Genomic DNA, 24,710 nt, shown 5'->3' on the forward strand with positions numbered 1-24,710 from the left:
ATTGTAAGAAAATTCAATTTTTTTCATTTTAAAGTTGTGAGAGTTTGCTCGTTCGTTTGTTGCAATGGCGTGTGTAAATCTGGTCTTTCCTTTCCAAAAACTAAATTCGAAAGATACACTCCAACGAGACACAAGGAGATTTCATGCAGTTTCTGTTGTGCAATTTACGGTACAAATGTCCAAACTGAACGGACTTGGAAAGACTCACTGAGAGTGTATATTTGTTGTAGAACTGAAATTAAAACTTCGATCGCTTTTTCACTACGAACAAATTGTTTGAGAAAACTCAGATAATAAATGAATGAAAGTCCCATCGATTAGTTCAACTGTAACCAAGTACCTCACGAATTAACTTTCTAGGTACTTTTTGTGAACGATTAAAATTAATTGCAGACGGTTTTTAGGCCGCTTAAGCGTGTCACCTAGTGACACTATTGCTTATAAAAATTCATTCTGAAACCAATATTTTTCCGTCATCCAAAGTGATTTGAGAGAGAGAAAAGAGAGGATTAATAAGTTATTTATTGGCTTGGGGTAATGACCAACTTCTTTGCCTAAAAATACTACACAGCCGGAAAAACGAGATATGTTTATGTAAAAATAGGCAACGAAAGAAGGGATGTACTCGGCGACTGACGAAAGCGTTCCCATCGCCCGTGGACAGAGATAGGAAAATACTGACCGCGTAAAGAACCAATCAGATTGGATCTGTCTTTTTTATATGTATCTACGACCAGCGTAGATACATTTCTACTTATACGTCTTTGGCAACAATCCAATTCAATTCATCGTTCCAAGGCCTCAGTACTAGTTCAAAAACTTGCTCAATTCAAATGCTTTGAACATGTGGTGGAAAGAAAACTTTCGGGTTACAAGGGAAACATCATTCCATTTCATTTGCACGGCTGTTGCTCCTGTTATCCAGCGACAAGATACTCTACTTCGTGCAGCTATACCGGTCGAAACTAGAACAGCGATAGGCTTTAAATGAAACGTGACGCGATAAAATCAAATCTGTTATAAGCGTATTTGCCGACGAGCATCTATTGGCTAACCACCTTGGGATTTAAGTTTACCCCTTCAATAAATGTGGGGTAAATGTCATGGGAAATTATATTTTTCTCTTGACATATTCAAGCTACGATGGATAAAATTTTCCCTGGGTAATTTACTTAAGGAAAAAACGTTCACAATTCTAAATTTAAGTTTTCCTAGGTAAAACTGTCAACAAGTCAAGTTTACCCAGGGCAAAAGTGCGTAGTGTGACCACAGCTATTGTTTATCAAAACAGAAGAATACCTAAGTTTCCCTATTTAAATTATTAAGAACTAAGCTCTCTAAAAAAAATAAATCTTCACTTGTTATTTATCAGCCCATCTCAAAGGAATCAGTGAATTCGCTACGCTTAATTCTCTATCGCCATGCTAAAGTCAAACGGTAATGATAGTCGTCGATCTAGTTGTTAAAGGAATTGAAGAGATTAGGAGGTATCACTTTGGAAAGTTAAAAATATATATTAAAATTCTAATTTAATTTAAAGGGAAAATCTATTTTGTTAGTATGGCTTCAAATTTTCAATTATCAAAAACACCCTAAGAATAGTTTGCCGTTTTCCACTTTAATTCATTATTTACGTTTTAGAGCTAGGGAGAATAAAATTAAGAGTTTTCTAACGGCACAGTTGTATCATAACGGAAGTTAGAATATATCTATACTGCTCCTGTACTAGAAGGGCTTCTGTTGAAAAGGGGTATTGAGATTGCCCAAAATTTGTTATAAAAACAAAAGCAGCCTCCTCACTCTTATTTTTCTCCAGCAAAATTAGAGACCCAATATCTTCTTGCGTATGAGAGAATAACGTGTTAAATTTTTATGAGTACAATATATTCATGCAAACAGCGATATCCACAGGATCAGTCAGACTCTTCGTTGAAAGATTGAAAGTCAGACAGCGTTTTGTAAACGACTAAATTCATAAAGTGAAAAAATTGATATAAAAAATATTTCACGTATATTTACAAAGTTACATGTAAGTCGTAACCAATGTATGCAAAAAAAAATGATTGTTCTCAAAATTTTTAAAGGTTTTTTTCATGTAAGCCTATCTAATGCTTTGTTTTCTTCGAGGTAAGCGAGTGTGTATATTAATGCGCTTTATTGTCTAAGAAAGCAACGCAGTTTGAGTTTTTCGGTGAAGTCGACTCTAAGGATTGAGTATAAAAAAAAGTGCGGATTGGCTTTTTTGTATCTTCTCATTGAGTCCCCTGTAATTAGACTCACTCGTACACAAAGTTATTTTTGGATCCAAATAAATTCTTATTCTTATTTTGAAGGAAATTGCATTTTATTCTTAGGGAACGAATTGCTTGCAGAAGACTGTATCGATTGAAAACTGTCTTAATGAACCCCCGCCTTTATCATTGTTGGAATATCCAAAATAATTTTGTCTAGGAAAGCCTATATATTCATAATGTTATAACCTTTGCAAATATCGTGTTTTTAGCCCAGGTAGTTTAGCAAAATAATATTACAGTTGGGGTTCTCATTCATATTCACAAATGCACACAATGAGTAAAATACGTATACTATGAGCAGAATCAATAATCAAGCTAACAGTTCCTAAAAAAAAAGAAATCCATCGAACGAATAAATAACCAAAAGCTTGTGGAATCGGTCAATAGGCTTAGGAAAACTAAGCACTCTGATATGTACGATCATATTCATCTGCATCCTGTACCAGGCTCTCAGTCAGCAAATACAATCAAAAGGTGGGTGTACCAAGGTTGACTTGGCTTGTCAAGGAAGTCGCCAAGCGTCGCTCACCCGCTATTTCAATTGTTTTCCGTGACCAATGGCCTGAAACAGGCTACTTTAACCAATTAAGGAAGTTAAAACTCCATGAGGAGGTAAAGAAAGCGATACATTAAGACAATATTTTCTTTCATAACAACAAATGGGACAAAAGAAAAAATTAAATTGTTTGTTACCTTCAATCTAAAGAAAATCGTATTTCTATTTTTCTTACCACTATATAAATGATACTATTTTCATTCCTTGGTATCGACACAACGTTCGAACGAATATTTAAGGCAAGAAACATGCCTGCAGCACGGTAGGAAAATTACTGAATTTCCCTTCTTCAATTGTTGATTATTATTTTTCTAGAATATTCGCTTCAATGGCCATAGCCTGATTAAAAAATTGATGTGTTTTTTTCCTTCACTGAAATCTCAGCGGGGAAATTTTTCCTGTCGGTGAAAAAATTATAATTAGGAGGACTGTGTACTGAAACAGTGTCTTCATAACATGCCTCTGCTCGGTTTGGAGTAAAGAAGAGACAAGATGAAAGCCCAAAGGCCTTTACTTTTACTAAAGGTTAACACCCTGACTTTTGAATGTTTTCCTTTTTCAGACTGGTACACTGAGAGATAAACGTATTTTTTAACCTACTCAACAAAACATTCCTCTCTCTATAGGTACAAATCTTGATCGTGGTGACTAGCAGTGGTTTAGGGAGTGGAGGTATGTTCATCTCGTGTGATTTTGTACCAAAGGACACTCGTATTAGTAACAGGGTTTTTTTTTTCAAGATTGAGATACTTATGTAGGTTGCGCAGAATGGGGTTACTTATGCTCCTTAGGCCTATGTAAACATATTTTTCTTGCTTGGTATCTATCGCCTTTTTTCAGGGATGTCTTATGTTGCTAAGAAATTATATCATAAGCATTTGCCGCTACAATTGTGTTTTGGTGGAACAATTGTCGAAGAATTGCAAGTAGGGAATCCACGCTTTACAAAGCATTACCAACACGCTGCTGACAAAAGTTTATTATTGAAGAGTTGGTACGCTTAGCTTCACAAAGCATAATAATCCAAAGACATCCTCGTGGAGCATGATAAATTGTTATTTAAGAGAAGTTGAAAATATTGCATTTCAGCGAACGTGAGATGTATGTTTTAAGTCCAAAGCAGGACGGTTTAGACGAGTTGAATAATTTTTTAAGTAGTTTCCAAATTTAGGTAAATGTTGAAGTTAATATATGCTATCAGTGCAGAAAAAAAGTTACAGTTTTTGATTTCGTAGCCTTATTTTTGTTTGCTGTTGAATTCTATCTCACGGCATCCACTCTTGTACCTTTCTGCGCGTCCTAGAGGTGACACAATATCCAAAACTTTTCCATCGTAGAACGAAACGATCCTGTTAATTTTAGTTAACAATAAGCGGCAATAAGGTAAGTTAAAGGTGTGATGAATTGAATATTCACATTTTTTGAACGCAGAAACCCATGATAACTGCTACAGTAATGCCGTTGGAGTTTTCAATCCAAGTATCATCCTTGACAGCTTCATGAGGGCAAAAAGTCATAACAAAACCAACGGTTACAACGCCCTACCATCTTATGGACGTCTGAACGGTAACAGAGGAGATGGATGGTGCGCCGAAATAAATGATAGAAATCAGTGGCTTCAAGTCGATCTCGGCAAAGTTATTGAAGTGTGCGCTGTTGCAACCCAAGGAGACATCGATGGCAATGAATGGGTGATAGACTTTAAACTAGCGTACTCTAAATCCTATGAGGACGGTTGGCCAACTTATAAGGAAGCTAATGGCTCGGAAGCGGTAAGATTTTGGACCAAAATGTCCTTTTAAACCCGAAGCATCTAATATTTCATCCTTCTATAGTTAGATTTAGTAGTAAACGGCTTGAGCCCAGGAATACGAGTTTATTGTGCATTCTGATCGTCCGGATGAGAGTAATCCTGAGAAGGACTGTTGAAGGTAATACTGACTAACATTTCTTTTCTTAGTGTAAGTCACTTAAAATTTTTTGTTGGTTAATCATCGCACAGAGTCCCAGTAAACAGTATGATTCGCAAGTTGATCGATGATGTTTAGATCTGCAATTTTTGACGAATTAAACAAAATCAAACGGTATCACTTGTCGGCAGGTCGAAAGGGCGCGTTCGTCAATCTATATTCTGCATCTCAGTTTCTGCGACAACATTGGAAATAAGCCACTCCATAATGGTTCCCTTTAGTTATCTACAATTCAATATTTATTGTTATTGAAACCTCTCTCTGAGAAAATTTATTTGTAAAACTTGTGACTGCTTTATATTTTCCTATTATCTTATAGATGTTTCACAGACAAGGTGGATCCTACACAATTAACCAACATGCACTGGAAGTTCCGGTTTATGCAAGATACATTCGTTTTCTACCAGTTACTTGGCAACGATCTATCTGCCTTAGAGTTGAGGTTTACGGAACCACCAGTGAGTTTGCTTAAATTGAATTGGGTTTTTTGACCTGAGTTTTACTACGAACGTAAAAAAATAAAAATAAATTGTAGCCTTTTGGGGACTTTTACATTTTTGAGGTTGGTGTTGTTCTTGACATGTGCAAAAGTTACCACATGCTATTGGACGCAAATGAATTTCAACCCTCTTCTGAGATCTCAGTTTGTCATAACTATTTTATCTCTTAATTTTAGACCCTTCTGCCTTTCATATACCTCTAATCTATATCAAAGATTTTGCGGCATTCACTACTTTTGTTGTTGTTGTTAATTAACATAGTGAATAATACATACGCAAGCATAGATATAGATTTTCTCTTCGAATATTTAAGGAGAAAAATTCCATATCTACGAACAACCACGTTTTTTAAAAAAAATCATACTTATTATTATTGTTATTATCGTTATTATTATTGTTATTATTGTTATTATTATATTAATAATATACATGAAAAAATTACTCAGTTTTGATCGGTTAAGATTAATGCACTTTTCAGGTAATTCAATGCAGAAGAGGGTTAATTCAGTGCAAAGAAATAAGAAACCAGACGTTCTAATCGGTTAATAATCAAAGAAACTCACATATAGCCAACCACAATAATTATACCGCAGCTGAAAAGCAGCTCTAACAGAGAAAACACTGTAAAAAGCACCACTTTTTGGTTGTCTGTTTGGAAAAAGTGGTGTTTAGAATAGGGAATTGCCAAGGAGATCGAAAACTACGATTTGGATAAACATTTGGATAAATAAGCACTTGCAAATTTCAAAGACCACAAATTGCACTCGCCCCACGGGCTCGTACAATTTTGTCAGTCTTTGAAAAAATTTAGTCGTGCTCATTTTTTCCAAACTGCACTCGAAATTATTTGATTACCTTTACAAACAACACAGCTCTAGACTGTTAAGAAAAGTTGATCTGAACACTTTGCAATTCTTTAATCAACCTGACAGAGCTAATTGCCGATATAAAACACACGTTAAAAAAATTTCGCAGTTCTATACGTCTGTAGTTACAGCTCTCTATGGTATGAAATTCCTAATAAAACACTGCAACTTATGTAGGAGAGCAGTTTTTAATCATTCGGTAACAATTTGGTATGATACAATGAAAAAAAAAACGAAAGACTTGACTACCCAAACCCATTTTACTCCTTTGATAAATTGGCGTGAATTGGCAATTGAAAAACAACCATGCAAGTTGTGTTTAATACAAAGCATTTATACCATATAGAGTGTGCAGAGGCTCAAGGGGTGGAAAGCGGCGCTATCTCCGACAGTCAAATGAGTGCCTCTTCCCAATGGAGTCAAAAAGAAAGTGCTTATTATGGTAGACTTCACGTAAAAGAAACACAGCACAACGCAGGGGGCTGGGTGGCTCTCACAGATGATGAAAACCAGTGGCTGCAGATTGATCTGAATAATCGATACATTAAAATAACAAGGGTTGCAACACAAGGACGAAACATCATTTCTTGGCAGTGTAGAGTAACCAACTACAATCTGACTTACGGCAACGACGGAATAAATTTCTACTTTTATAAAGAGCGCGGACACAATGAGGCCAAGGTTTGATAATTATCCAAAATAACTTTTTTTTTCGTTTTCCATATAATTTATGTAAACTGGGGATATTGTTAAGAAATACCTTGTGGAGAGAAAACCACTTCGCTAAGCAAGCAATTTCTGGAATACAGAATTCAAAGTAACCAAAGCCTGTTGTTGTAAGAGATTAAGAGGTTTAGTGGGTCGAATAAAAATTACATTGGATCACTAACAGAGAAAACAAACCCTACCTAGAGGCAGAGATGAGGAGCTCAAGTGGCCGCGACTTCCATTAAAAATTATATGGGCGTCATAAACCAATTGGGGACAATTTAGCTTAAAGGATATGGTAAGGGGCGCATTTCTGTCTTGCAGAAGTTAACTTTAACGAAAGTTTAAAGGCGGTATGTTGTGATGAAATTTTATTAGTACATACCACTTTTGGGGGATGATGGAAAGCAGTTTCAGGGCTGATAAGGAAAACAACAAGAAAACTTATCGAAGGAATAGCGTTAATACTCCGATTAAGGCCAACGTTAATTTCCAACTCTCTCTAGAATTTTGCTGGAAATACAGACCAAGACACCGTTGTGTATCATGACCTTTCACCACCAATCAGGGCAAGATACATCCGTTTCAGACCCACAAGTTGGATTGGTGGGGTAACTATGCGAGTAGAGTTGTACGGCTGTGTAGGTGAAGTTAAATTTTGAATTGCTGATAAGAACTCTTGTGTTGTTCAACAAATGATTTGCAATTCGCTTATCTTTTATCCTTAATGTGGAAGATATAGTCCATTAGTATTTTATTTTGTATTCTTGAATACCTGAACCTCTTAAAAGGTTATAGCATTTTCCATTTTACACCCATGGTCTTGCTGGCATTAAATTATAAGCTTTTCTTTAGTTCACAAGACTCTAACCAAAAATCTCCACTTCGCTATAAGAGTCCTACAACATATTCAGGTTCTTGCCCAAATAGTTATATTTTCCTCCTTGACGTTAACACCCTCAACCGAAACTTATGTACTTCCCTCTAATTTTTTTTTCGTCCCCCGTTTTAACTTTATTATGGTATGGAGAATAGGTGCAGATATAATCTCTATTATAACTTTTTGTTTATGTTCTTGAAATATAAAGAATGTCAAGACCCCCTTGGTATGGAAAACGGCGCTATTTCTGACGGACAAATTAGTGCCTCTTCAGAACTGAGTGCAGATCATGCGTCGACTAAGGGTAGACTACTATTAGGCGAGGGAAGTTGGTTGCCTCTGAAGGACGATGGCGACCAGTGGCTTCAGATCGATTTGCGAAATAACGATATCATCGTGAAACGAGTTGCCACACAAGGAATGAATGCTTCGCCTAAGTGGGTTACCAACTATAATTTACAGCATGGCTATAAAGAGAGTTACCTGCAATATTACATGGAACAAGGGACAATCAGAAAGGTCCATAACAATATTAGCATGGCTACCTTTCCGAAGAGGAAACCAGCATTCAAAAAGAAATCTTTAGATTGTTCCAGGGAGACCCTGGATTTTTTTTTTACATTGTTTCAAGTCAATTATTGTTGTGGAAAATGTGTCGAAAACATAAAAAAAAATGTTTACTTAGTGGAGGGAAATCAGAGCTGTGCTGTCAACTGCATAAGGAAATATTCGATCCTATTTAACTATCAATCTAATTATTGCAAAGTTATCGCCCTTAGAAAATGAAAAAAATTTTCTTCTTTTCATTGTTTGTTTGTTTTGTTTTGTTCTGTTTGTTTTTTTGCTTTATTTATTAAGGTCTTTGCTGGGAATTATGACCAGATGACAGTCGTTTATCATGACCTGAGCCCTCCTATCGTGGGACGTTACATCCGATTTCGTCCAGTTAACTGGCAGGAGGGAATAGCAATGAGGGTAGAGCTGTTCGGTTGTCCAGGTAACCTTAAGTGAAATTCTGATAGGAGATTTTAATTTTCCATCAACTGATCGAAGCTCTCCTTGTATTAAGCCTCTGAAGTTTTATAGCAAGTTGAAGACAGATTCACGGGTTCTCCTTTTCATGGGTTGTCAGGAAAACGTAAATGATGCAACACATGCCAGAATTTTTACAAACAGCTGCCTATCCTTATAAGGAAACACAGATAAGCCGAAAGATTAAACTGGAAAGTCAGTCAGACAGACAGACAGACAGACAGACAGACAAAAAGACGGTTAAATAGAAGAAGTAGTCAAGCACATAGAAACTCGTATGCAGTGGAATCATAACTGTCACGAAATGGTGCAATGTAACAATGCTATGGGCTCATTCAATGGTAATTGTCTCCAAGGATTCTCAGGAGATGATGATGATGACTGCTTTGGTGTGATACATGACTTGACCTGACTTCCCAGCTATAACTGTCTATTAAACACACAATTACGTATTCGTTACGCTCTGTCTAGAAAACTTAATCGAGACTTATGATTGGAATCACACAGTATAATATGGCACTGAACATGGATAATGGAAAGATATACCGCATTGATGAAGTGTCCCGTCCCATTAGACATATATTAAATCTTTGATTAGGTAGCAGTATTTAATTGCCAATAATGGATTTAGATCAATCTGCAAAATAATAAGTTTGCTCGTTAACGACTTTTCTTTCAGCCGCCAATATCCCAGAAGCAAAAGCCATTTTTCCTTTAAACAGTTTCTTTGAAACAAGGGAGATCACTAATAAACAACCCCAAGGCATTCGCGGAGATATATCCTTAGCGATAGGTCCGAATGGTGACATAGGTGGCTCTTATCGATTCTTCGGGCGTGTGAACAGCTACATCGAGTTCCCAAACGACGGGGGATTAGACTTGAAACACTCAATTACATTGTTATGTTGGCTGTATCCTGAGAATACACACAATGGGCCTCTATTCAATTACAAATCAAGTGGTGAATGGGCTGTTCACTTTTGGATGAACTATAATGGATATCCTTACGTTCAATTCAGAAACAGAGAGTACGTAGCTACATCTTATGCTTTCTGGACTAATCAGCCTTTGGCGACGCACCAATGGCATTATATTGGTGCTTCTTACGACTATATAACTGGAATGGCAAGTCTATGGGTTAATGGAGTGAGAGTAGTAGAGAAGAATATCGGGGCCGGCATAACGCTGGGCACACAGGATAACGTCAGAGTTGGTGTCAGAGCAGACGATTCCCGTCATTTGACTGCCAGAATTGCTGCCATGCAGTTTTATGACGTAGCCTTATCGGAAGAGCAAATACATAGAGTGAAACATCTTGGCCTAGGTAACAATGAATAGAACGAGTCATACTAAGAACAGCTGTGTGTGGCATTCACTTATGCTTGTTATGTTCACTGTATGCAAAATGGTCAGTTAGTTTTCCAAATCTTTTATTTTATTAATTATTTATTGATGAATTCATTTGAAAGCACGTTGGATATCTGCATGCATACACAGGCATCTGTACTGGTTATTTATATGCAATCTTCATTCTGTTTTCTCACACATTTCAAGTAAACATTTTAAAGTGTGTTAAATGTCCATAACAATATTGAAATCTGCGAAAACTTGTTGATAGTGATTATACTCGAGGATGGGAAATGACTTTGATCCCATAATTACTATTTCTACTCAGATGAAGATGAATGTCGGGATCAGAAACACAACTGTGACGTAAATGCTCAGTGTAACAACACGTTTGGCTCATATAACTGCACTTGTCTAATTGGGTACTTAGGAGATGGCGTGAGCTGTCTAGGTACGTACTACTCATTGAAATGTGTATTATCACGTGAATACAAAACTACACGACCGTGCGTCTCGTGTTGTGGGTCATCTAGTGGATTTTCTGTCCACATGATGCAAAACGAGAGAGATTTTGTTAAAAGTACACAGTGACTAAGGCCACTTTACTAAGTTTTTACATTGCTTTTTCCAAACTTCATGGGTCACTACAACAAGGAGCACCATGGAAAATTCGCTGGTTTGAAGTTTGATAGCTAAAAAAGTTTGTTTTAACAGAACCGTTTTTATTATAGAGTGGGTAAATTTTACCTTGATAGCCACTTGTGTCTTAAACGCTTCAGGCGTTTTTTTTTTTTTACTCCCAGCTATTTTCTTTCGTTTAGATATCGATGAATGTACTGCAAATGTGCACAACTGCGACCCATTGGCTGTTTGTAACAACACCGTTGGATCTTTTTACTGTACATGCATTATGGGGTATGAAGGAAATGGTACAACTTGTGTAGGTGAGAAATGTTTACATGTTCAGTTACCATAATCAGGCGTTGCCTCTCATTCATTATGGCAATGCACCGCTAGGTTTAAGGACGTGATTTTTTGTTAGTTGAAAGCAACTGATTGGTGGATTGGATTGGTGCAACCTGAAACAATTAAACTCCTCGAAATTCATGCTCGTTTCTATGATTTTATAGATATCGACGAATGTGCAATATCAGCTCATAACTGTCATGGAGTTGCTCACTGTTTTAACATTCCGGGATCCTTCAGCTGTGAGTGCCGAAAAAGCTACATTGGTGATGGGATATCATGTGAGCCCGTAGGTGAGGATTATGTGAAATTACGGTGAAAGAATATCTAGCTGATAATTTGTTATTACCATCAGTTTTTGTCTGTGAACCTCTGGACACGAGGTACTACGTAAAAGGCACGATTTATTTAAACCTTGAAAATTGATGGTCAAAATGTCGATCATAAGGCTATTTCATACTTTTTACGTTGGCGTAAAACATAAGTGAATTCATCAGGAACTAAACCTATATTTCAAACCTTTGTTTTACTTTGAGGGGGAAAAATGATGCAAAAACTCTGTTAACTATATCATCCGCAGGAGATTTCTCAGTGACCATTAGAAACATTTCAAAAGACAAATATCAGGCCACACCTGTGCAGCGCTCAGTCAAAAGTGTCCGCGAAGCCCTGATACAAGGTCTAAATAAAGATTTAACTGTATTGAAAAGTACCTTTGAATGGAGTGTGGTTAGCGAAATGGAGTTAGCTGCCTCGGAGTCAGCATTAGGAACTATAGTTAGTCAAGGGACGACGGAGTGGACGATAAACAAACGATCCTTACCTGCTGGTATCTATCAAGTTAAATTCAATGCTACACTTGCACTCGGAGATCCAGCATCCCCTAAAATTTTCAACGCCTTTGATTATGGCTTCATCGAGGTTATTGCAGCTCCCTTGCGAGCCATTATTGATGGAGGAAGCAGTGTTCGGTGGGGGTCCAAGCAAAACGTCACTGTAAATGGCTCTTTAAGTTACGACGCGGACATTGGCCCTGGAATACATACCGAGCTCAATTTCAGTTGGTCCTGTCGGAGTGGCACTTTTGTAAGCAACACTTGCTTCGGTTCTTTTCTAAACGAAGGAGACTTAAACCGTACAATCATTACTATTGATCCAAGTAAACTTGAAATCGACAAGACCTTCTTCCTACGGCTGAATGTGACTAAGGATGTGAGAAGGTCCTCTGCTGAAATGTCCTTTACGATAGCCGCTGGAGAGGTTCCTCAGGTGACCCTTAGGTAATTTTTACGTAGCATAAATTGTAAATCAGAGAAAATGTAATACTCAAGGAATTGGAAAAGGAAAGCTCTCGGAAAAAAAAAAGTCGAAAGAAGATTGGTTTTTATTTATCTGAACAACGCTTCCCAGAAGTAAACGTGCTTACGTACCCTATGAAAGGTACACAGCGTTTTAACGAAAGAGTAAAGATGATAATTCTGCTTTAAAATAATAGAGAAGTAGAGTGCTTTTAACATTCAAACAAGTATTTTACTCTGCAGTTTCGCTTAACCGATATCTAGCTGTAGAACTCAAAAAGGCCAGTCTTGCTTTGATAAAACTACCCCGAAACTAACATTGACCTGCCCTACTAAAGACCAGCGAGCGGTAGTTTGAAAGGGCAATTCACCAATCTACTAAAGCCGTGTTTTGACTTTTGAAAATGAAGGAGGTCTGTCAAATAAGGTAATTTAGTGTTAAAAAATGACTTGAAAACGTAAATTAGCCACCGTAAAGGGTAATGAAGCTGACGTTTCGAGCGTTAATCGCTCTGACGAAGGGCTAACGCTCAAAACGTCAGCTTTTTTACCCTTTACGGTGGCTAATTTACGTTTTCAACTCAGTTGTTAACACTAAATAACCTGCTATACTCTCACTCCGACGCAGCACCACAGTTTCTTTAGAAACTTATCCCTTTATTCATTTGTCAATTAAGCCCTAATTTCTTCCATTTGATTCTGCAGCTTTTCACATGTTGTTCATTCTTTTATATTTTTTTCCACAGATGCTTCATAGATTGTGGCGCAATAGTGTCCGCTTCAAACAAGCTCCGGGTGACATCAGAGTGTCTTAATTCTCCTTGCAATGGGTCTGTCTACGAATGGCGTCTGTCCATGCTAAACGGTTCAGACAGTTGGGAAAATATACCTATTTTACCCAACATGACTTCAACTGCTGTAAATGCTACCAATATGATAATCAAGAAAAATTCATTACAATCCAAATCGAAGTATAATCTAACATTATCGGTAATATCCTTAACAGGAGCATTCGGGCTTTCTGTGCTCCTCTTTGAAACCGCTGGAGAGCCGCATAATGGTTACTGCGCGCCGTCGGTCTCTGAAGGTGTCTCACTGGAGACTGAGTTTACTTTTAAGTGCTTCGATTGGCAGGATACAAGCCTACCACTGACATATGAATTTGCACTTGGAGAGGCGCCTATATCTTATGGCACGTCACCCTCGTCCGTGTCGACAGTGTTACCTGCAGGATCGCCGAACGAAGATTTCCACCAACAAGTCACTATTGTCATTAGGAATGCGGTTGGAGTATCCCTTGTAGAGAAATTGCTTATCCGGGTACTGCAATTGTTTATATACAAAAGAGTTTTTTAATGAAACAACTATTTACGCGGCTCAGAATCTTTGAATCTTCCTATTTGATTTATAAACGCTGTTTAGAAGCTGTTTCAAAATGGTATAATCTTTTCTGTGTGCTCGCTAACCTTTTACTATTTCTTATAGCATAATCTCCGATATTATCCAATTCTATCTCATCGTCGCTTGGATCCAACAATGACTTAAAATTCTAATTGGAAACGCCAGAACGGTATTTCAGTTTAGAAAATATTACGATATGTCTCACTTATCCTTTGCAGGTAAAGCCATCATCTGGCCTTGATCCATGTTCTTCATCACCAGACGAAGTTGCAATCAAGTTAAAAGGTTTTATAGTCGGAGAAGGTAACAAGCTGGATGAATTTCTCAACAAGGGTGAACTCAGCCGAGCTGTTCAACTTGGTATATCTGTTTTCAAGTCTGCAAATGAAATAACCGAATGTGGACAACAATTGGACCCTAAGGACATAGCGTTGGTACGCTAATAAAATTGCTCAAATACAGTCAGTAACAGCACTTAAACTTTCAGAATTAAATTTGATGTTGTTTCTTAGAACACGTAGCAATTGCGAATTTCGTTCATATATGTCATGAAGCATACTTAAAATATGTACAATAAATCCTTTTATAATGAATTTCGGATATAACGCGCGCTGCCATTGGTTGAAATAACGTGCTCTATCAGGGTACAAAGCACAGAGCTCAGCTAAAGCTGACACGCCGTCACGCCATCTGCCAAATTCTACTATGTCCGATCATTTCTCGGACTTCTCAGTAGCTTCCTCTTCTCGTTAATTTAAAGTGAAATTCGGAACAAGCGAGCTGGCAAGTAGCAACAGAAGAACCAAATAGAGGTTTGGACAAATGCAAAGCGCCGTAATTTACGTCAATATAACTGAAGAAGAGACGAAAATCCTCAAAGAGAAGAGGCTTTAACGCTAACGCTTATGGACAGTAGTAAAAGTTAAACTCAGCTAACACTCGTATAATAGATAATAGTTTCTTGTTAAAAAAAAATCAATCAAAACAGGAATGGTGAAAAATATACAAAAACTGGCATAACAGTTAAAATTCGTACAAATTATGATAGTGTCAGGGCGCCTGCGATGCTGCTGAGCTTTATCGTGGGTAGCTTATCGTGACGATCTCCGGTCATCGAGGTGAAGGAAGCTTTAGAAGTTACATTAGCCACCCTTCGAGAGAAGAATTAATAGCTTGCTCTGATACACTTTCTGATGCGTTGAATGGATGCGTTGATTCCACATCAATTACAGCAGCCGAGCTTTACTGCGCCGTCATCCCGAGAAATCTTCATGTTCCTGGAATTCTGCTGTCGTTCATTCATAAAACACACGCCATAGGCAATTTTTATTCAACTGAACAGGTCAAAACCTACGTATTTTTATGAGCCAAAACTCGGCCGGATTTCACTGAATATCTAACTCTCTAGATTCTGTACTAGAGACTAAAAATCTACAGGCAAAAGTGTTAAACTCGACCTACCAAGCTATTTAAGTTTGTAAACTATTGCATATTGTGAACTTTGATGGTTTGACACTTTTGACAGCTTTGGTCTTGTTCAACCATTATTTGAACCATTCTAACACGGATTCTGATTGGCTTATCATAGGGTGCTTTATGGGAGAATAGAGCTTGCTGACGACTCTGTTTTCGCTCTGGAAATAAACTTTGTTTGGAAAATTGAAAATTATGCGTGGGAATTTAAAGGATTCTTTATTACAAAAGAAGAAAGAAAAGCCTTGACCGTGCTCTGTTCTGTTGTAAAGCACTTAGGAAGTGGCTAGAGCACTCAAGAAGTAGGGAGAAACACTCGACTGCGATTCGTGTTTCTCCCTACATTTATTTCGTGCTCCAGCTGCTTCCTGCTTGCTTTACAACAGAACAGAGCACAGTCAAAGCCTTTTCTATTTGTTTATGAGGCGTTACATTTCTTCTTGTTGCTAGATTTCCAACACATTGATATCAAAGTTTACAGCTATAACACCAGAGAATCTTGAAATGTCTCGCTTGGTTATGTCAATAGTAAACTTGGCCATGGGACTGGAAGCTAAACAAAAATGCGAGAGCTGCAGTGACGGTGGCGGTAACAGCAACAATAACAATATGGTAAGGCACTTTTTTTTTCTTTTAAATCCCTTTATTAACATAAATTCAAGTTTAAGAATGAAATGAAACCTAAGAGTGGTGACCATAAGTGAAAGATTATCTGCATTAAATTATATATAGGCAACGAGCTTATCCTCCCAGGTGAATAGTAATAAATGAAATCTCTATTATTTTTCAGTAATTCGCCATTTGTATTTTGAAAACATACATGCATCTGATTTGCAAACGATCTAAATTATTCAATCCAGCAATCTTTCCTTGCTATTTTAATTCCAGTGAGGCGTATCGTACATTCGTGTTATTCTCCCCAGGAATTAACGATGCAATTGACTGATAGTACAGCACATATGATGATTTCTACCCTTGACGATCCGGAGGAGCCTTTCACACCGGAGTTAGAACAAACAGCTACAAGTGTTACAGGCTGCCTCACAAATGTTCTCAAGTCTGCTGCAGGCTCGAGTCAGGATAACACAGATTCGGCAGTAACTCTATCTTCTCCGGAGGTAAAGATCACGAGCACAGTTACAAGTACGACTACCACAGAAATCAGTCCTTTCTCCATACATTCCTTTATTGGAGTTTCGTTTTTCGCCATCAATTCAGGATGGGTCAATTCGAAGCAATAGAGTTTACATTAAGCGAACAAAAAGGCGAGACCGATGAAGGCAACGAAGAAGAATTGTGAATTAAGATTCACTAGGTCTAATCAAGTGGGAAATTCATCGGATTAACTACCTTATCATGCGACTGAACAACATTCTTTGACTTTCCTTTCAGTTCGTGAAGAAGGCCTCCGAAAAGCTGAGCAGCATGAGTGATGCATTTTTTGGCCGCTTGGTTCCATCAGAAGATCTGGTCTTGAAAACTCCAAACTTGGCAATATCGCTGAAAAAGGTCACAGCTAATGATGCAAAGGGACTCAGCATGGGAGACGGACCAACTAAATTCAAGCTCCCGAGCAGCCTTGGAAATATAGGTGGTGGAGAGATAAATGCAAAGGTATGATGCCGTTCTTATCCTAACTTACTTGGGAATGATTCGAGTCACCTCTGCCTTAATTTGTAATTACACTTTCCTGTCTCCACGTCTACTTAATTAATATAATAAAATTACAAAATCTGTCAACACTAATTTTTTTTGCGCGAGCAAAACGCCTGAAATCACCATTGTAAGGTGAAATTACTAAAACTTTATTGTGTTCTCTTCCAGATGCAAGCTGTACATTTTAACCCTTTCACTTGGGACAATAGCAGCAACAAAATCAGATCAAGCGTCACGAGTCTTGAGCTTAAAAGTAATAGCGCGGAAAAGATAAATGTTTCAAATCTTGTCGATGACATTGAGATATTGATTCCCATTTCCAGTCCACCCCAGAACTCCACTAACGGAACGCAGCATAACTTTCTTAAGCCAAATCGAATCTCAGTTCGAAGTTATTACTCAGAACTAGCCAATGTTCCTGTATCTCTTAAGTTGGGTACAACCAAAGCAGGAATACAAATCAGTCTGTTTATAAAATTTGGAAAAAGACCAACGATAAATGACTTTGACCATAATTTTACAATGGCGTTTATATCTACATGTGACAACCAAACAGATGCTAATGCAACCTGCTTAATCAGAGATGGCTCGGTAACAGTGATGCCCTCTAAGCCAGGTTTCCTCTACGCGGGCTTATTGTCTAGAAACCCTAAAAATGAAAGTCAACGCTCTAGGCAAAGAAGGTCCTGTTTTGGAAATCGTCGTGAAAGACGGTCATGTGTGGGCGTTAAAGATCCACCACCAAAAGGATCCCTTAGCACTGTGATTCCGAAATATGATCCAAACACAGACGTTAACTACACTTTGACCATCACCCAGTCGAGTTGTTTGTATTGGTCAGAGAACATAGAGAAGTGGACCACGGAAGGTTGCCGGGTAAAACTTAATCACTTAGTATTTTTTCTACTGCTAAGTAAGCTTTACTGAGTAAAATCACTCATGCAGTCGTTATTGTTTACACCTCTCAATGACGATGGCAACCGATTAGTCATTCTTAACATATCTATGGGAGGGAGTTGTTGATATAAACATTTCAGATTTAACAACTGGATGCAAATTGGCTATAAATATATGTTTTTATGTCTTCGCTTTTGTGTCGAACGGGTCTCAGGGTTCATTAATAAAGCAATTCACCAACTCAGCTAGGGATTCCCTTTTCTAATTTAATTTGAGTTTAGTTTGAAAACAATCATTTTCAGAAGTCGAAGTGAATAATTTTTTTAATATATACCACATCGATACAAAAAAGTAGTTTTATTCTTTCAATAAACAAAAAAAATGGTACAAAATTGAACTCTTGACTCGCGCTCGGAGATGGATAGTACTTGCTATTTGCATTCGAACCAGCTAATCAACGCACAGGAAAAGCACCAATCCCATGTGAGCGATATACTGATGCACCATATAGTGTTCATTTCTTTCGAATAATTAATTTTTTTCCTTTTTGTTAAAGGTTAGCCAAGACTCGAACACCACCCATCTTAAATGTCTCTGTAATCATTTAACATCTTTTGGTGGAAACTTCATCCAAGCACCAAACCCAATTGACTTCGACAAAGTTTTTACTGAGTTTTCAAACCTTGCTGAAAGTGGCAATATTTCAGTACTTGTGACAATTGCCTGTTTTTTCCTTCTGTACTTCGCGGTCTTAATCTTTGCAAGGAGGGCCGACAAGAGAGACGTAGACAAGGTAATCATATTTCAACCTATAGTCGTGTATTTCGAATTATTTTCATCTCCGAATGTTTTCTTTTTTCCAGGTTTGCCCACCCAAATTGATACCGCTTGTGAAGGAAGGGGCCTATTATTACGATATGGTTATAAGCACCGGCGTTTGGAAACATTCAGCAACAACAGCCAAAATAACCATCAGCATCAAGGGCGAAAATTATGAGCAGAGTCAAATTCCATTAAGAGAAAAAGGGGAGTGGAGCGAGCTTTTCGAACGTGGGAGTATCAACGGCTTTGTGCTCGTAATGAAAGAACCCATTGGCCCTTTAAAAGAAATTATTTTGGAACACGATAATTCGGGTGATAATCCGTCTTGGTTTGTAGAAAGCGTAGTTATCCAAGACCGTCAGACCGAAGAAAGGTGGGTTTTCCCTATAAATAGGTGGCTTGCGTTGGAAAAAGACGACGGCCAAATAGAAGTTACCGTGGACAGCAAATCTTACTCTGCCTTCTCAGATCAGGTTCGTTCGCGCTTTGCCAGAAAAGTTGCCGACAGTCACTTGTGGTTCTCAGTGTTTGGAAAAGCATGTAGTAGTACCTTTACACGTGTGCAAAGAGCTTCATGTTGCCTTTCAGTTCTGTTTAGTGCAATGATAGCAAATGCCATGTTCTATAACATTGGTGGTCAATCCGATGGTGCTATACAGGTTGGGCCTTTTAAGTTTTCTTGGAGACAGATAGTCATCGGAGTACAAAGTGGCATTATCATTGCACCGATAAACTTAATGATTGCCTTCCTGTTTAAGTCTAGCAGCCCGAGGAAAAAAGGGAGTGACAAATACAAAGTTACAGACGAGGCTCAACGACTTTTGGATGAAATAACGGACACCGGTTGTATGCTTCCTCATTTCTTTGTTTATTTGGGCTGGTTTCTCTGCTTCTGTACGACAATAGCAGCAGCAACGTTTACGCTGTTTTACAGTTTAATGTGGGGAAAGGAAACCTCTGAACAGTGGCTTGCCTCTATTCTAATTTCCAATGGACAAGATATTTTCGTTGTACAGCCCACCAAGGTTATGATAGCAGTCATGGTTATTTCCTTTCTCCTGACAAGAAAGAACAGAGGCAAATGCGATGAAGAAGAAGAGACTGCTATCGATTCACACGCAATTGAGATCGATTTCTCGGGCGATGATCCCAAACAGTGCTTTAAGAAATATCAGCGGGAAAAGATGAGGGAGAGATCTAAAAAAGAAGCTCAGTTAACAAGGGTGACAAGAGACATTATTCTGCATTTAATATTTGTGTTTCTTCTGGCTATCGTATCTTATGGAAACAAGAATGGAAACCGTTTTCTGATGACAACTGAGATGAGAAATCGATTCACTAAGTTTAATCTGGTAAGATTATGGTTCCTGATGAATAAAAATGCTTTTTGTTTGCAGTTGTGAAATATTTCGCAGTATTCAAAAGCTATTTCTCCTGGCAATCGATCCTTATATCAATGAAAGATTACAGACTCGTGGATGTTTAACAGAGAAATAGCTATCAAAGTCGGTCGCAATACCCTACCTAAGGATGGCAAGTGAGAAGGGTAATTAAAGACACATATATCTGTACCGGAGCAGTTTTCTGGAAAATTAAAATGATATAATGAGTTTTACCTTTTCAAAAAAGTAGTAGCCATGTTACTATGGATTTCAGATTAACGTTTGCTTTTAAGTGCCGAGGAAGTTTCCGAATTCCTCAGTTATTCCTTTGTTATTCATTGTTTGTGACTTGCATTTAAGATTGGCAGTGAGTCTCTTTCCCCTCTCACTTTGTTCCAGTCTTTTGATTTATTGCTTTATCTCTACCTGTTCGTTTGTTTAATAATCATGCGAGTTGCACATTCTGTCCTCTTATTGGTTCCTTGAATCTTAATGTATTTATTTTATAATATCTAATTTTATATTCTAGGTAAAGGATGCGCACAGTTTAGAGGCATGGTTAAAGAATGAATTCATATTAAACATTTATAACCAAGCGTGGTACAACCGACTCGAAGAGAAAAACGATGTGTACGTCGGGAACAAGATGTCGATATTAGTGGGAATGCCCTGGTTGCGACAACTCAGAATTAAAAAAGGTAAACTTAGATCAGAATATATCATTTTTATAAACAGACAGGTTATCGCAAAAGACTATTTGCATATTAACGATGTACACAAGGGAGCCTCAAACTTTGTACAAAAAATCTCTAATCTGCAATTGAAAAGTGCGTTTCAATTCTTTTACACAATTGAAATAGGAAAATGTCATAGTGACTTAATCAATTCCGATAACTAGTTAGTGCATGTCTAGTGATCTGGAAATCAAAAGGCTGGTAACTAACACAGCAAATTATACTGCTAGAGGCGCTATGAAATGGAGTAGGGGCATGAAAAGAACATACACTCGCTACTTATGACTTGACTCAAAAGCAATTTTAGAACAACAACCGTCAACCCGATATCGAGAAACTTCACCGGCGTGCTTTTTTTTCTTAGCATTTTTCCTTTTTCTCTGTTTCACTTTATCATCTTTTATCAAAACTGCAAATCTTAAAGTAACTTATTCACTTTTCTTTTATTTTCACTTGAAGATTCCTGTAGATCGCTCTCGAAAATGATAGCAGATTGTTATTACGACTATTCTCCAGAAAATGAGGACAAGACTTTTCTAAGCCTTCCAGGTTGGATACCTCTCTCCCTCAATACTTCGTGGCCTGATGCTCTCCAAATTTGCCCCAGGCCCTGGCGATATCAATCAGCAGCAGAACTTCGCAACGACCCTATTCTAGCGTCGTACAACTCTTATGAAGGGGGTGGTTATGCAGCAGTCCTGGGATACGATGAAAGCACTGCACACGGCGTCCTCGACGAGACTATTACTAACGGATGGCTTGATCGCCAAACTCGAGCTGTAATTCTAGAGTTTGCTGTTTTCAATATCAATACAAACTTGATTAGCGTTGCCACATACTTTTACGAGGCCATAGCTACTGGTGCAGCCTACACTACAAGGAGAATTGAAACACTGGAGTTGTACAGCACTGAGTCAGGAGCTCTGATGTTTTTCTTAATTGCCCAGTTTCTGTTCATGGCGATGGTTCTCTTTTATTTCATAGTTATGTTAATTCACCTTTATCAACAACGCTTAGGTTTCTTCAAGTCTGTTTGGAACACGGTGGACTTCTTTATGATTATTTTCTCTGTAGCCTCTGTAGCATTTTACATGATCAGAGCTAAAAGCGTTTTGAACACTATCAAATCCATTCAAGCCAATCCATATGAAATCGTGCATTTCCACACAGCCTTGATTTGGCTTAACCTGGAAAATGCGTCTATTGCTGCGGCTGTTTTCTTGGTGACAGTCAAGCTTCTGAATCTGATTCGTTTTAACCCGCACGTAATATACTTGTTTTCATCTTTTCGGCAATCTATAGGCTATCAACTCTCGTATGTGCTCTTTTTTCTGATCGTGTTTAATGCATTTGTTGTAACAGGTATGCAGTTTTTCGGTGGTGTAGTATTAGAATATTCTAGTTATCTCGATGCAGTCATGTCTCAATTCGAATTCCTGTTAGGAAAAGCAGTCCCAATAGACGCTCTTCGAAGGGACAAACCTTTCATTGGTCCGACGTTTGCATTTTTGTTTTGTATATCCACAACTATATTTCTTATGAATATGCTTGTTTCTGTCCTCAACGAATCATACGGTGACGCAAAATCAAACGCAGAAGAAAATGCAAAAGAGCTTGAAATGGCACGCTTTATTGAGGAGCGTTTAATGGACATTTTCCACGAGGGAAGTAATCGGACTGAGTTTAAGTTGTTTTGTGATGAGACAATATTCGTCAACATGTGTCTTTCTGAAGCAGAGCCATTTTGTTTGAATTCTGAAAGTATTATTCAATGTACAGAGGAACGAATGTTAAAAGTTGAAAAACGACTAATTGTTCTCACTCGACGAACAGAGTGCATGGAGGCTGATTATTTGAAAGAGGAGAATGACTTAACTTACCTTTTGTTAGTAATGATAAATCCTTCGGCGCGTGATTGGGAAAAGAAATAAAAAGATCATCTCTGAGTGCAGAGATGTTTCACTGTATCATTTAGTTAATTTTTCTTCCATTGAATTTATTTCTGGCTTTTCTACCGAGCGTAGATATTATTGAATGTTTATTTTTAGGTAATTGTATCTTATAAGTAGGGCTTAATGGAACATTTTCAGCACAAAAAAATATAAAATGCAATAAAAGACGTTTCGTCATGGTCGAAAGTCATTATAAATTAAATGTTCAGCTAGGTGTTTGCATGATAAAAGACCTTCAATAATATTATGCGCATAAAGTGGCAAAGTAATTACAGTGACAAAACATGTGACCATAAGGAAAATGTGTTTTTTAACACACAGTTTTGCTCTGATCGAGTATTGACTACTGGCTTAAGATGTCTGATATAACGCTTTCATATGTCAGGCAGGCAGTCAAGATTACTCCTGCATTTCTTTAAGATGGTAAAATGGTCTTGGGGTTCACTGGCTCCATGCTGTGTTGAAATAGATGCCGGCGAGGGTAGCCGATATACTGCCTGTTATATGAGATGATACAGCCACCAAGTTTTTGCAATGTAAACTGGGCCTCTCTGCTCCAAAGGCAAGCTGTTGACACTAAAATACCCTCCAGCCATAGAGTGTTAGCCCAATGTGACAGGGTGCAAACCTGACTACCAATCCTGCAATGTAGGCTATCAACAACGATGAATGAGAAAAGCACTTTCAGAGAAAAATGTTAGAGAAAAATGCCGGTTGACCAAAGGGGTTACCAAAATCTACCCTCTCTACCCTCTGAGCTTTTATCACAGAGTCATTTGCAACTTACCCACGCATATCAACGGGTTTTTTTTTTGCTGGAAATACCGACCAAGACACCGTTGTGTATCATAACCTTTCCTCACCAATCAGGGAAAGATACATCCGTTTCCGACCCCCAAGTTGGATTGTTGGGGTATCTATGCGAGTCAAGTTGTACGGCTTTCTAGGTGAAGTTAAATTTAGAATTTCTGAGAATTCTTGGGTTGTTCAACAAATGATTAGCAATTCGCTTATCTTTTATCCTTTATGTGAAAGATATCGTGCACTATTATTTAATTTTGTCTTCTTGAATATCTGAGCCTCTCAAAAAGGTTATAGCATTTTCCATTTTACACTTATGGTCTTGTTGGCATTAAATTATAATCTTTCCTTTAATTCACAAGACTCTGACCAAAAATGTTGTGAGGAACACATGTTCCAACACCGCCATCTCGATTCCTCAGTCAGTCGTTTCCACTGAACTTAAAGCAGTAGTGACAACAGAGTAGAGTGCGTCTCACAAAGGAGAAACATTTTTACAAGAGACAGAAGTAACTATATGCGATTACAGAGGTGGGTTGGAACTCTGGTCCACAAATAGTTATGCACTGTCCAAAGTATAAAACAATTTTGTTGATAGCTGACAGACAGAGAAGAACAACAAGTAAACTTTAGAGCTGTTATTATTGAAGTGTGACTTGCAATTTTAATTTTTATATAAAGAAGGACTTGTATTTTGCATCAAAAATAAAAAGATGTAATATTTTTTGGGAGATCCAGTGATTGGGACATTTAAGAAATTAAGTTACGAAAGGAAACTTGATTGGTACTTCTCACTACTAACATGTCTTGTTGACAAATATTTTCAGATCAGAGTTTCAAATAAAGTAAATTGAAGATGTCATTTAAAAGGTGTTTTTTCTCAAAGGGAACATTAACATGTTACATTAAAATAAACCCCTTACAATAAATTAAAGTAGAGGCATATTGCCCACATGTCTATGCTTTTGAATACACCTATAAAAGGTATTTTTACTATCTACATATGTAAACTGAGTGCAATATATGGTCATAAAAGCAATTTTATTCTAACCTTCTAGAAGGGTGCCTTGTGTATCAAATATATCAAGTTCAGTACCTCCAGAGTCACAAGCTGGGCTTTTGGGGTTATAAAAGAATAAAATAATCAACGAGTTATGTCAGGCCAATTTATCGAG

The 24,710-nt window shown here is 37.7% G+C and overlaps 3 protein-coding genes and 1 long non-coding RNA gene across 4 annotated transcripts in view; 3 read left to right on the plus strand and 1 right to left on the minus strand.

Annotated features, from left to right (window-relative positions):
- Nucleotides 1-24,710, minus strand: part of LOC131787205 (matrilin-4-like) — a 402,738-nt gene that overhangs the window by 203,690 nt on the left and 174,338 nt on the right. The gene's annotated exons all lie outside the window — the stretch shown is intronic.
- Nucleotides 3,315-4,391, plus strand: LOC136282338 (uncharacterized). The gene is made up of 3 exons (XR_010718219.1): nt 3,315-3,375; nt 3,477-3,522; nt 4,282-4,391. It is a non-coding gene; the product is annotated as an uncharacterized lncRNA (long non-coding RNA).
- Nucleotides 4,393-8,560, plus strand: LOC136282184 (EGF-like repeat and discoidin I-like domain-containing protein 3). Its single transcript, XM_066169504.1, has 5 exons — nt 4,393-4,622; nt 5,140-5,278; nt 6,533-6,867; nt 7,401-7,539; nt 7,983-8,560. The coding sequence occupies exons 2-5, from the start codon at nt 5,140-5,142 to the stop codon at nt 8,558-8,560; spliced, it is 1,191 nt and encodes a 396-aa protein (XP_066025601.1). The 5' UTR covers nt 4,393-4,622.
- On the plus strand, nt 10,005-22,838 carry LOC136282304 (polycystin-1-like protein 2). The gene is made up of 15 exons (XM_066169783.1): nt 10,005-10,130; nt 10,482-10,604; nt 10,975-11,097; nt 11,284-11,412; nt 11,700-12,399; nt 13,164-13,737; nt 14,037-14,252; nt 15,742-15,903; nt 16,215-16,409; nt 16,684-16,905; nt 17,116-17,823; nt 18,401-18,637; nt 18,708-20,018; nt 20,578-20,746; nt 21,242-22,838. Exons 1-15 carry the CDS (start codon nt 10,067-10,069, stop codon nt 22,711-22,713), a joined length of 6,405 nt encoding a protein of 2,134 aa, XP_066025880.1. The 5' UTR covers nt 10,005-10,066; the 3' UTR covers nt 22,714-22,838.

This window comes from Pocillopora verrucosa, chromosome 7, assembly GCF_036669915.1.
Source record: "Pocillopora verrucosa isolate sample1 chromosome 7, ASM3666991v2, whole genome shotgun sequence".
Taxonomy (NCBI): Eukaryota; Metazoa; Cnidaria; class Anthozoa; order Scleractinia; family Pocilloporidae; genus Pocillopora; species Pocillopora verrucosa.